This window comes from Chelmon rostratus, chromosome 4 (assembly GCF_017976325.1).
Source record: "Chelmon rostratus isolate fCheRos1 chromosome 4, fCheRos1.pri, whole genome shotgun sequence".
Taxonomy (NCBI): domain Eukaryota; kingdom Metazoa; phylum Chordata; class Actinopteri; order Chaetodontiformes; family Chaetodontidae; genus Chelmon; species Chelmon rostratus.
In genome coordinates this window covers 29,459,749-29,473,646 of record NC_055661.1, presented here as the reverse complement: position 1 = coordinate 29,473,646, position 13,898 = coordinate 29,459,749, and the positions used below count along the sequence as shown (strand labels likewise).

General features: G+C 43.8%; 1 protein-coding gene across 1 annotated transcript; it reads right to left on the bottom strand.

Annotated features, from left to right (window-relative positions):
- Positions 1-4,860: 4,860 nt before the first annotated feature.
- rab3b (RAB3B, member RAS oncogene family) lies at positions 4,861-13,213 on the bottom strand. Its single transcript, XM_041934928.1, has 4 exons — positions 12,989-13,213; positions 8,103-8,221; positions 7,902-8,026; positions 4,861-5,045 (listed from the first exon to the last, which is right to left on the bottom strand). Exons 1-4 carry the CDS (start codon positions 13,211-13,213, stop codon positions 4,861-4,863), a joined length of 654 nt encoding a protein of 217 aa, XP_041790862.1.
- Between the last annotated feature and the right edge of the window lie 685 nt (positions 13,214-13,898).

Genomic DNA, 13,898 nt, shown 5'->3' with positions numbered 1-13,898 from the left:
AGTTACACACAAAAACGTGCGCTGTGGTAGCTATATAACAATTTGGCAGGATATTTTCATTTTCTATTGTTGTAATATTTAATCATAAATGCACAAATTTTTGTTCTCCTCATCTTCCCTTTTTCTTGAAGTCTTTCATTTGCACACGTACTGTATCTCAGCTGACATGACATTATCAAAATATCACACTTCCATCAAAGATACTGTACACAAACACAAAAACCCTTACAACTGAACACGCAATAAATATCATGATAACCATATGCAACAATAGAACATGTCGGCTCTAACATCACACACACACACTCACACACACACACACACGTTCATGTAGGAAACACTGCGAACTTGACGGCTACGTGACTACACCTGCTAAAGGGGAAGGAGAGAACATTCACTCATCAGCTCTGCCCACATGTGTGTGAGAGGAAAACGCCCTCAGTACGGCGCTGGGTTGTGTCGGCCAGTGCAAAAGCTGTAAGCCACCATGAAGCAGGGCTGCAGCGCCCGGCGGCAGTCTGGGGTCCGGTCTCTGACAGGCAGGAAGGGGGTCTGATCTGGGTCTTTGTTCAACTTTTATGCCCAGTTTGGCTTCTCAACATTGACAAGTTGGTCATTTATATCTGGAAAACATTAGAAAACCCAACATGGAAGTTTGGTAATGTGCACAAAAGCAAATTTCTGTAAATTAATCAACAAGTGGAGGTTTGAGAATGTGCAACATGGCCAACCTTACAGCCTCAGCATGCTTTAAACTGAGCGCTCAGATCTAGAGTAGGGCTGTAACTACTTTCAATAAGGATTAGGACTAATTTTTAAATCTAGAAAATATCAGAAATGAGAAGCAGAGAGGAAATATCTCTGGATCTCCTCCACCGTAGAGAGACGGATTCATGGGAACAAAACAAGTTCTGAGAGTAAACGAGGGGAAAAACCTGCGTGTAACTGACGTTTTTAAGGGGTAATTTTGTTTCTTGATGTGAACAAGCCGTTCGCCTTTTTTGTTCACGTCTTCAAAGCTGCACATTGTCAGCTCTGGCAGTTCGTATCACAAACTGACGCCTCGCACACGCCGACTGGGTCTTACATTGTGTCGACTGACAGCCGTCAAAGCAGCAACAGAACAAGATGCCACAGAACAGCAGCTCGTCCTCTCCGCCGGTCCACGTGACAGCAGCTAGCTGCGGGTTGTCCCTCTGTCACTGTTTGTCACTGGAAACACACCGTGCTTCTGATATTTGTAGCCACTAGTTATGCAGCAGTACCTTGTATCACCTGTCTGTGCTTCTGATTTGATCACATTCATCTTACAGTATAAAAACTGCTCACGTTGGAGATGCAGGCCTTAAGATTTGAATCCGGACTGACTCGGCGACACCTGTGGTCACCGCAGGTATGTTTTAATAGTGCAGGTGAGCTGTGGATATATGTGTGCTCAGAGGATCCATCACATCACATTAATAAAGAACCACAATGACCCAGTGTTGCTCCCATTTTAACTACAGGACACGAATGCCTTGTTTGCTGTTAGTCCCTTGTCTGAGGATCAGAACTGAGTCTAATTTAATAAAACTCTCAAAGACTGGAACTTGAAGGGTTTGCAGTTCTGAAGCCTCCTGCTCTGTTTCTCTTTTACATTAATTACAGTCGGGGTCAAAAAGGTCACATACTTTCAGCACATCGCTCCCACAGCGAAGAACAGAGTCTTCTTCAAAGTATCTTCCTTCCAAGGTCAGGAGTTCCTTCGCTTTGCTCCGCCGTGTATTAATGAACTTCACAGGTCAGTGACAGCAGCGTCTGCCTGCTCTGGGATCTGCTTCATGTCTAAACCTGAGCTCTGATTTCTTCTACACCAGCAAAACAGAGGATATGGTTACATTATCCAGCCATCATGGAGGGACTGGGAGACACTGGGTCCTTTCAGAGTCAATGGTCTAAGGATAGAGAGTGTTGTAATCTGTACAAATTGGAATCACCCTTGAGGCGAGTTTGTGATTTGTGATATTGGGCTCTAGAAATCAAACTGACTTGACTGCTTTTACATTGTCAAACGTCGGCTGTGAAGCAGATGAGCTCATCAGCCACATACAGATACAAGCCTGTTTGACAAAACAGTTGGAGAAAAATTGTGAGGAGCAGGTTTCAAAATGAGGCCACAGGGAGAAGGATTGTGTTCAAATGCTCAAATCTGGACTTGCAGGCTTAAATTTGTTTTGTGCACCCAAGACAAGTCTGTCATTGGTAAACTTCCATGTCTTCAATTCCTGACGTAGGATTTCCTGACGTAGGAAATGATTTCACAGATGTCTTGTCCTTCGGTCGTCACTGAACACATGCTGAAAGATTTAGTCAGAACAGAGCTTCAATCATAGATTAGTCATCTTTCTGCAAAAGTGCATTACAATGATTGTCCAATGAAAAAAAGGAGACATTTCTGTGTAATTAGGACTTCTATGTCTCCTATATGTTATGAGGAAAACATCTCCTCATTATGAGTTCCTTATCTCATAATGAAGACATGTGAAAACGTTTTCTGGTCATTTTAAGACAGACAAGTCCTAAAGTCAGATAATGAAACATCGGCCATTTTTTCTTTGGTGCTGCAATGTGCTTCTGCAGATTTCTGTCCTGTTCATTTGCATTAACTGATTATTTTTGTAGCTGTTAGTGGTCGTGTCTAATCCTGCCTGAGGTCCTGGTAATCACATCAGTTCATGTGTTGTATTAAAGTTTGTTACAGATACACAAGTGCTGTTGTCATTGTTCCATTGTTTCATAATTCTACCAACACAAATAATCCATATGCACCCTGTCAAAGCATCACGAGGCCGTCTCTGTTTAGCTGTCAAAAACACTACAGAGAAGCATGGGACTGGTTTTGGGACATGTATCAGCTTGGACTCAACCCACCCCTGTTGAGCCTTTGACTCGAATGATCTCGGCTGCAGCCCTGCTTGGGAGTTGTGCGTTGGTGGTGCAGCCCTAAAGCGTCTTTCAAGCCAAAAACAGCACTAAGTAAGGCCAGTAACAGTTAGTGGGCTATAGGCATATTGTATTTGACTGGACTCACGATTTCTAGCTACTGAAGAAGCAGCCGATCCGATGGCTCGATCAGCAGATGACTCGGTTAACGACTACGACCTGTAAACTTGTGAACATGAGCAGCTGTGGTGTTGTAAGTTTCTCGTTGTGCTACACTTTGAGAGGAGAGGCAGTGCTGTGCTTACCTGTGGACCCTGCTTTCAGCTCCCGTCAGCAGTGCACTCCCAACAAAATCAAATTTGGCATCTTTCTGTGGTTGTGCAACTAAAATGAAGCCCCACCTTCAGCTAAGACCGGGGCCGTCTGGGGGCTAGCCAGATATACGATATGCACCACATCAACCGCTGATGCCTCGGACTGAGAGGCCTTTGTTTGAACTGTGTCCTTTGGGTTACATGTTTCTGCTTTAAGTTTGGAACGAACTTCTCAGTCCTCATGGAAAGAGCAACACACACCAGTGGTCAAAGACGTCTCCATACAGCAACATCTTGATTTTGGTCGTCCGTACCCTCCGCTGTCCTATTTTCTTTCGTCAGTGATCATTAACTAACAAGGAGGCGGTAGTTTTATAGCATTCACACGTTTTTTTTTCTATTCTGGGGTTGTTTGTTTTTTTTTTAAATCTCATGTGCAGAAAAATAAAAACTACACATCCCAGCTACTGCACCTAATGTACTGTTGGCTCGTCTGTTACGTGCTACGGACGTCAAATGGCAAAATGCTTCATGAGCCCACTGATGCGTGCTGCACTTCAGCTTTTGGCGACATTCATTAATTGGTCTGTTTTGAACCCTCTTCCCAACAGGAGGTTGCAGCAACCTATCAGCTCGATGAACACCTTTCTGAGACAGCTTCTCTGGTACCTACAACATCAGTATCTGCTTAGAGACATTTACATGAATCTGTGCAGAAGCATAATTCCAGCTTTGAAGACGGTCAGACCAGTACGGTAAATGTTCATGTCAAATCAGTTGATGGAATCGCTGCAATTACTGGAAGAAGCAATTCAGTGAACTGAGCAACAGCAAACCGTGTTGACAGAACAGAGCCAAAGCTTTCAACACAAAGGAAGCTAGCGTAGCCTATTAGCTGTGCGCCATCTGCTTTTATACTCTGTCAGACTATAAACGGCTCCACAACAGAAAACTGGTCTCACCAAAAACAGTTAGAAAATCACTGCCCTGTTAGCGACCATGTGAACTAGCTGGCCAACTGACAGGTAGCAAGCTAGCCAGCTCAGAGAACCCCTGTCACTAACTCGTGCTAACATTTTTCACTGGCTAGCTTTTTTAGCAGTTCATTTGTTAGCTACAGTGATTCGCTAACTAGCCAGCGAGCTTTCCCTCTGTCAACAAGCTTCTAGTGCGACATATGTGACGAGGACGCATGGACGCTTTTATTCTAACTTCCTGTATTAGCTTAAACGTCATTGAACAAACAGGCCTCCAGTCGCGGTTAGCGTGCTAATTCACAGCGGTTTAATCCAGATCGGCTCTTCAACCTTTTCAAACGTGGCAAATTAAAATGGCGTTTTGTGTGGAGTACACTGCCACCCTTACTCCTCTGTCTACATAAGGGCCAACCTCGGACACTCGGGAACGTGGGGGGGGTGAAACTGGCTATATAAGTGTTAGTTAGCAGGAGTCGCAGTAGGCGTGGGGATTATTCACTGCTCACAAACATGGACTGAAGCAGAGACAGTGTGTTGAGGAATATTACAATAGTTAATCTGTTTTTTTCTTTTTCTCGAGAGCTTGGGGGGGGGGGGGGGGGGGGGGCGGACGAGGTGACAGCGGAGGGACGAACGGCGACGAACGATCAGCAGCACTTCTGAGGTAGCTGGGCGGGCTTGTCGGTCAGTCTGGTGGTCTTGGTGCCGGGAGCCGCCGGCGCCTCCACGTCCACGCGCTCCGACATCTTCACGCAGATGATGTCCACCAGGCGCTCGAAGACCTGCCGCACGTTGATGTTCTCCTTGGCGCTCGCCTCGTAGTACTCAAAGCCTGCAGGAGACGGAGGGTTAAACCTTTGCTCAGAGCTAGAGAAATATTTCACTCATTAACTTAAACTGACTGGATTTCACTCAGAAGTCAAACTTTAATCTGTTGTTCAGTGGTGGAACGTAACTAAGCCGTAGTACAAATCTGAGGTACTTTTACTTTGCTTGAGTATTTTCTTTTTGTCATTTCCTCCTTCTACTCCAGCACATCTCAGAGGAACATATAGTACTTTTACCTTGACTTCATTTATCTGACAGCTGTAGTTACTAGTTACTTTGAAGGACTTATAAAATATGATGTTTTTATAATAAATTCAACTACCTGCTAGTTTATACAAGTACAGCTGAAGCAGTAACTATAGTATTGAGTCTGTGATTTAATAACACTCACACATGGACATGTCTTTATTTTAAGCCGAACCAGGGGCCTAAGCTTGCGCAGCTCTGTCTTCAGGCCTTTAAAGAGTGTTTTCTCACTCTAGCTGGGTGTGGTTTCATCTATTTGAGCATCTCAAGGTGTGTTTGCTGAGTTCAGACTCTTCACAAACATCCATCTGTGACCTGGGATCAGCTGACATGAGCGGCTGTGGTGTGACATCACACAGATGCAGGTTGGACAGCAGTTCAGTCACTTTGCGCTTGTGTTTCTTTTCATGATAAAAATGAAATGTCGTCACTTTTAATGCGTCGCTCTCCATCTGGACGCTGAGTCTGGGTGTTTCCCTGAACGCTGTGGAACTTTTATGTGAGTCAAGCCTGCAGCGTGTACATTTATCAGTGGAGAAGTAGTTCCCAGCAGCAGAGCTAAAACCAGTATTGTGTATTCTTAATTCAAACACCTCGCTGGCCTCAGGCAGTCAACAATACAGTTACAGTATTTAGGTATTCCTCAGTACACACCCCCCAGGGCTAAGTCATTTTCTGCTGGATTTTACCTGGTTAACAGAAGAGCAGCTGCTCTTTCTCACAGTACAGATGAAAACTGTTCAGAAACCCAATTATATTCAGTGTTTTAGTAAACAATAGTTCTTCTCACTCGGCCTCAGTTCTCTATAAAATGGTCGTGGGTGCCCAGCGTGGGAAATATAATAATTTAAGACTAATCTGGCAAAGAGACCTAAACTGTGACATTGAGGAAGATGTGTGGGAAAACATAATAGCAGAGACAGGGTGGTCAATCAGGGACGCCCGAGGCAAACTCACTCATTATAAAATGGTTCGCAGGTATTATTATGCGGCAGTAAGGCTCCATAAAACGGGCTTGATTCAGAACAGCCTGTGTTGGAAGTGTAAGGCACAGGCAGGGACCTTCTTACACGCATTGTGGGGGTGCTGTTTGGTTTCTCCTTTCTGGAAAGAGTTTAGAGGAAAATTGGGTGAGTGGCTTGGAAAAGCTCTACCAGAATCCCCCCAATCCTGCCTGTTGGGAGACAGGTCAAGGGCACCACCAGGAATATCAAGAGCAGAACTGGGGTTAGCACTGATGGGCTTCATCACTGCAGCCAGGATCATTCTTCCATACTGGAAGAGTCCGACTCGACCAGAACTTAATGAATGGGTTAAGCTGATGACGATAATGCATCATGAATTAATGATAGCAAGACTGAATGACAACAAAGGCAAATTTTACAAGGTCTGGGGTCAATTTCTGAATTCTATAAAAGGGGAATTGGTGCTTCTGACATGTGAGGGGAGGACGATTCATGTATGTATGTTTATTATCATATATTCTATTTGTGGACTTAGTGTTTAGTGCTGGGAGATGTGCGGCTCTGTTTATGTTTATGGGATGGGATTTGTGTGTAAATGTATATGCATATGCACATTTTAGTTTTTTGCTCTATATTTTTGTTGAATTCAGCACAGCTGATTTGAAGTTTGACATCTTTGTATGATGTGACAAACAAGAAATTGAATAAAAACTTAAATAATTTAAAAAAATGTTGGTTTTGAAGCACTGCAAAACTTTAAAGTGTAAAAATGTGAGGAGTCACTGGTTTTATAACAACTTCTTCCCTCAGTAAACTGGTATCTACTTTTATTGATCAGACTGGACTTTTGCCTGATGTTGATTTTAACTTGATTGAATCTATTTTCATTTGATCTCGTCAGCTCATACACTGTGCGTATTTTACCTCCAGTAATAACTGCAGCTACAACCAGCTCCTGCTTTTCTGTGAACTGACTGCTCCTCCTGTCATTTAATATCTTAATAAAGTAAAATGCGATAAACGTATTTGAGAAAGATTTCTGAGTTTTTTCCACGTGAAGAGCTGCTCGTCTTTCTTCTTTTCTGTTTTTTTAATCAGCTCAGTGTGAAATTTGAGTGAAAATGGAAGAAGTCAGAAATGTTTCAGTGAATCCGACAGATGGAAACACGCCAACAGCAACAGATCAGACTATTTGTGCCCCGGTGTGAGGGTCAGAGCAGCTGCACCGATGATGATGAAGCCGTCACATGTTCTACAGTCAGCTGGGTTCTGCTGCTGCTCTCTGAACTCTGAATCAGCTGTTAGCAGCTCCTGTCTGCAGCGTACTCATGAATGCACAGACAACCGTCACTGGATTAGATACTGAAGATTCTTCTTACCTTTAGCCTCAGTCTTTCACGCATCACCACACAGGACTGAGTTACTGCTATCTCATTATCTCATACAGCTGATAAATCAATCAGTGACTCGATGCTTGCTGACGAGAAATGAGAAGCTGCGTTTGTTCCCTTTGTTGTTTGAAAAATGATCACAGGTTTCTCTTCAGGAGGTCCTTCAGGTAACATGAACCTCCTTCAGGTTAGAGCTCTGCTAACATCTGACACCTGAGCTGCAGAGTATTTAGCAGCACTCGTGCAGCGACGTCTCACCTAACTGGTCGGCGAGGTGCTTTCCCTTCTCTGGAGGTACGACTCTCTCCTCGTCCATGTCGCACTTGTTGCCCACCATGATCACCTGGGCGTTGTCCCACGAGTACGTCTTAATCTGAGTGGCCCTGAAAGCACATTGGAAGCAGTTCATTTGAAACACACAACATCAGACACGCACACAGCCTCTGAGCAGTCGCGTACCAGTCCTGGACGGCGTTGAAGGACTCCTCGTTGGTGATGTCGTACATGAGGATGAAGCCCATGGCGCCACGGTAGTAGGCCGTGGTGATGGTGCGGTAACGCTCCTGTCCCGCCGTGTCCTGGAGACGAAAACAAACAGCTCACTCATCGGCTTTACTCAGGAATACAACTCAAAACTTAACAAACGTTTTACTGTCAAGACGGCGAGTCTCCCTGCGAGGCGGCAGTGTTCGTCCAGGATCAGACCCAACGACACTGAGACAGAACAAAGAGCATCCTGATCACCTATCACTACGACGAAAGGTTCATCATCCAGAGACCAACACCACTGCAAATGTCATGAAAACTAGTTTCTTTGTGTGCAAGGTTTGGCCTGAAGGTGGCACTAGAGGACCAATTCCAGAGTGTCCAAAATAAAGAGGGTTCATCCTCCAGGGAGCAGGACTGTGAGATTTAACAGCATCTGCCCTGCTGATACTTCATGTAGGTAAATATGCACAATCTCAGATACATTCACATGGCTGCTACCTCGGAGGTATCGTGGAAATCTGTGCGTAGTTTTATTTTTTGTTCTGGACAAAAGCATCGGACGGCCGAACCAGGCAGCCTCACCGAGTCAGTCAGCTGGTCGTCCGTCTATAAACTGCTGGACACTGCGAGCAGGAATAAGCCCACATCCAAGCACGCTGAGCTGGGATATTATCTGTTACATTCTGCCATCAAAACCAGACTGTTTGATTTGGCTACTGGTGCAATTGCTGTTGCCATGGAGACTCAAGCGCCGATAAGACTGTCTCCATCGTTTTGACCACGAGTTGTGGTAAAGCTTCAGTTTTCTTTATGAAAAGCTTGGCGCAAAAACTGGAGGGAAGAGACATGAAAGATACACACACACACACACACACTCACACACACACACACACACACACACACAAACACACACACACACACACTCACACACCCCCCCCTGTTCTCACCTCACAATAACACACAGCGACGTGTTGAACATCAGTCTGTCTGTTCATTAGTCGACTCACTACGTTCTAATTAGAGGTATTTGTACTTTACTTGAGTATTTACATTTTCTGCTGCTTCATAGTTCCACTCAACTACTCCTCAGAGGGAAATACAGTACTTTTTACTCCACTACTTGATAATTATAATAATTATAATTAGAATTATAATAAATTTTGATGTATTATTATCAGTTAAGTTTTATTCTAATCTATAATATAAAATATACATTATGTTGAAATGGGCCATTCTGCATGACAGGTACTTTTACTTTTAGTACTTCAAGTACTAACTAACTACTTTTTTACTTTTACTTCAATGCAGGACTTTTACTTGTAACAGAGTATTTCTACACTGTTGTTTTGATGCTTTTACTGAAGTAAAAGATCTGAGTACTTCTTCCTCCTTCATTAGTCATCATCATGTTCATGACTGCAGATACAAACTGCTGCTGCTGATGTTCCTGTATGTAGGCGGCTCAGTTTGGACTGGAATAGAGAGCCCAGTCCCCGTTCTCGACAGCGACAGAGACTCCTCAGGGGTCTGTGGGGAAGGGGGTGTCAGCGACTTACCTGCAGGGGTCATTAGCAGGTGTACAGAATCAAAACCTGAACGTAAACGGGGCAGTGGGACATTAATCTACAGGTTGGGGTGAAAAAAGCTCTGTTGACAAACCAAACATGCGTCCTCTGTTGTGTGAGAGGTTAGAAAGAAATGTTAGTACAATATAATATGTACAAAGTTTGTGGATTTTGGATTAAAAAATCCTGTTTATATTGGTGACACTATGTGAGCTTGTTAATTCTTCACCTTGAGAAGAGGAGGCATCATCTCAGCAATATGATAATATTGATAATCAGTGTAAAAATCTTCTTATACGCAAATTTAAAACGTGTAAAAAAAAAAAACGGTAGTTGGAAACGTAATTAATGAAATGCTAAATAAAGAGGTCATGCTTTGGATTTTGTGCAGCCACTCAGTCATCCTTCTTCTTCTTCTGCTGTCAGAGTGTGAATGTCTCCCAGCTTTAATCTTAACAGCCCGACTCGTTTCCTCCTCTAAGACTCTGAAGCGTCTTATCTGAAGCGCCGATCGATCCGCAGCCGACTGCAACAGACCAGCTGAGCCTCAATGTCACTTTCACACTCGTCCACAACAACTCCCACAACATTCAGCCGCCGTTCTCATCCTCACAGCGCTACAGCTGGTCTGGGTGCAGTCACTCCTCTAAATTTAGCTCTTTTATGCTTCACTTCCTCTCCCTCACTCAATCCCTGCTTTTCTCCTTTTTCTTGTGAGATATGGCGAGTGCTCGAATGTTTTTAATTAACTGAAATTTGATGTTGGGTGTGATTATCTCTGTGTGTGTGTGTGTGTGTGTGTGTGTGTGTGTGTGTGTGAGTGTGTGTGTGTGTATGTGTGTGTGTGCAGCAGCGACATTAATCATCGAGGGTGATGAGCGGAGCCTCAGGCAGTGACTGACTCCTTTCAGTTCATTTGAAAGCAGAGAAATGTGTGTTTGATTCCCACAGAGGAAAACATCACTGCACTCCAGTGACGTGGCCAAAAGTGTGCGGACAGCTGAGCACTGCGTTTGCTTTCCCTTCATTGGAAGTAAAAGGCTGAAACCAGGAAACATGGACTGAGAAAAAGTGGACTAAAGCACGTGGACAGGTGGTGGGATTAAAACAGGTCAGTTTTCAGACAATCTCGCCTCCTTTTAAAGGTTAACAGCGTCCTCGTACTGTCCAGCCACCGTCAAGCAGAGAAGATTTGAGTTGATTAAAATGCTGAAACACTTCATCTGCAGCCACACTTACACAGGCACTGTTAAAACAAGGTCTATCTTCCTCCATTCAAGAGCCTGACCCCGTCTTGGATGAAGCCGTCGAGGTTGGCGGCGTGTCGGTGGCGGTGGATTACGTAACTTTGACCTCTGTAGCACATTCTGAAGCCTCTGCCCCTCGATAAAAGAGGAAGAGTAACCGACATTTATGTGCCTCTGAGGTTACATCTTGAAAAGGTGCTCCACCTTCTTGGTGAAGGTTGTTGGAGCAATACCTGCAGGCACTACTCAGGTAAAAAAAAATGAATAAAAAAAATTAAGTATGTTTTAATTGCAGCTAAAATTATCCTAAAATATGTCAAATTTGATCATCAGTAAAAAATAATTTTATAGTTAAGCACGGTGATCTTTGTACTGTGGTAACTTTGTAGTAAATATTATCTATAAAAAAGTACATCAACCAGAATCAGAAGCAGATTCTCACGTCGTCTGAAACGCCTGAAAACAATGATGTTACAGCAGAGGCTAACATGGCATATGTTCCTATTGTTTTACTACCATTAATATGGAAAGTACAATAACCCATTTCATCATTGTACCTCACTGTGTCCTCCCTCACTGCTCGTACAGAACAAAACATTCAGTCCTTCAAACTCCCTGAACTAATCGTAGTTCCTTTAAATTACCGAAACCAGCTGACATGCAGTGAACCAGGAGCCCCGAGTGGTTGCTCCCTCTGCCCAGCTGGTAACCCCACCTGGTCAGGTGGCCCCGATCAGACTGAAGGTTTTCAGCCCCCTGTTTGGATCACTGAACATTGTGCTGGACGAACACCTGAACGCCTCATTATTTTGACAAAAATAAAACAAAGATATTTTCATTAACGTTCAACAGCTCGCACAAGGCTTTGATAGCATGTCTGTGGCTAAGCTAAAGGAATGCTAAAATGCTAAATGACTACACAAAAACAACTTAACTGTTGTGTTGTCTTGTTTGTGTGTGTTTATGTGTGTGTGCTGTGTCTATTTTCACTCATCACTTCAGTTTGAATCAATCGGCTCTGATTAGCCCACTTATGGCACTGCCCCCCCTCCTCCCATAGACACACACACACACACACACACACACACACACACACACACACACACGTCCTCACCCCTCTTCATCCCTCCTCCAGGCTCCTCAGACCCCTCCTGGGTCCCAACCTCTTCACCCTGAGAGGTCTCTTTAATTGCCACTGAAGACAGCACTGTTAGTGTGTGTGGATGATGTGTGTGTGTGTGTGTGTGTGTGTGTGTCAGCAAGAGAGTGAGTGTGCATGAAGAGCTGCTGCCATGGCAACAACATCACCACTGATGATACAAGCTGAGGTCTGTGTGTCTGCTTTTTCTTTTTCTCCCAGCAGCTTGTTGTTGACTGAGAGCAGAACATCATGTTACACTGCAGCACTCTGCTCCCTGACACACTGCTGCGTGTTGTGTTACTGCGTGTGACGGTCTATGTTGTGTTACTGTGTTTTACAGTATATTATATGTTGTGTTACTGTGTGTTACAGTATATTATATGTTGTGTTACTGTGTTTTACAGTATATTATATGTTGTGTTACTGTGTGTTTTACAGTATATTATATGTTGTGTTACTGTGTTACAGTACATTATATGTTGTGTTACTGTGTGTTTGACAGTGTATTATATGTTGTGTTACTGTGTTGCAGTATATCATATGTTGTGTTACTGTGTTTTACAGTATATTATATGTTGTGTTACTGTGTTGCAGTATATTATATGTTGTGTTACTGTGTTTTACAGTATATTATATGTTGTGTTACTGTGTTTTACAGTATATTATGTGTTATATTACATGTTAATTTGAGTCTTTTCAAACTGGAAACAGGTGCTCATGAGGTCATGAGTATCTGAATGCATCTTATCATTGTTCTTAGAAAATATATTTGTTTGCATTCATCGACAACATCTCGTCATCCTTCATCCTTCATCCTTCATTCACTCTTTCCGGTTGAGACTTCTGAATTATCACTGACAGGCGTAGCTTCACATGACAAACATGCAGTCCGTCCATCCTCACCCAGATCTGCAGTTTGATCCTCTTGTCGTTGCGATACACCGTCTTCACCTTGAAGTCGATGCCCACCGTGCTGACGAAAGAGTTGCTGAAGGAGTCGTCGGCGTAGCGGAACAGGAAGGACGTTTTCCCCACGCTGCTGTTGCCGATGATCAGCAGCTTGAACATGTAGTCGAAGTTCTGGTCGGAGCCGTCCCGTTGGCCGAAACGCTGGTCTGCCTTCGCCATCTGGAGGTTTGGTTTGATGAGAGAAAACACACAGTCAGCACCATCTAAACAAAAGGTGGAGGGACGACACAACTTTTATTCTTCCCTCCTTCAGTTTTAAAGCCGCAGTGTCCTGATTGATCTATCAAGCTTTAAGACGAGAGTCTGCAGCCGTGCTAACAGCTCTGTGAGGCTGTACTTAAGCACCGCAGAGTCAAATGCTAACCTCAGTATGCTAACATGCTCACAACGTGTTAGCATAGCTAATGTTTGCTAATTAGCATTAAACAAAAGTTTGGAGGGCTTTTCATAAATGGAAGTACGGGATGAAATAAATTCTTGACCAAACGATGGAGGAGGACACGAAAACCTGCACGACGTTTCAATCCATCCAACTGTTCTTTCTATATTTCAGTCTGGACTGAAGTGGTGGACTGAGACACAGACAGTAACAACACCGCTGAAGCTTTAAAATGCAAATATATTCAGGTAGGTCGACTTCAGTTGTTGTTATGTGCTCACATGTTCAGAAGCTGCAGCAGCAGTTCTTTTGTCCTGGGTTTCGCCTCTCAGGCCACATAAAGGCACAATCACTCCCAATTAACTATGCGGTGCACCACATTTACTGCTCGCCGTTTTATTTGAGGGTCTGCATCGAGCCCTGTCACCTAGAAACGAAATGTTCATTAACGTATCTGGCAAGTCG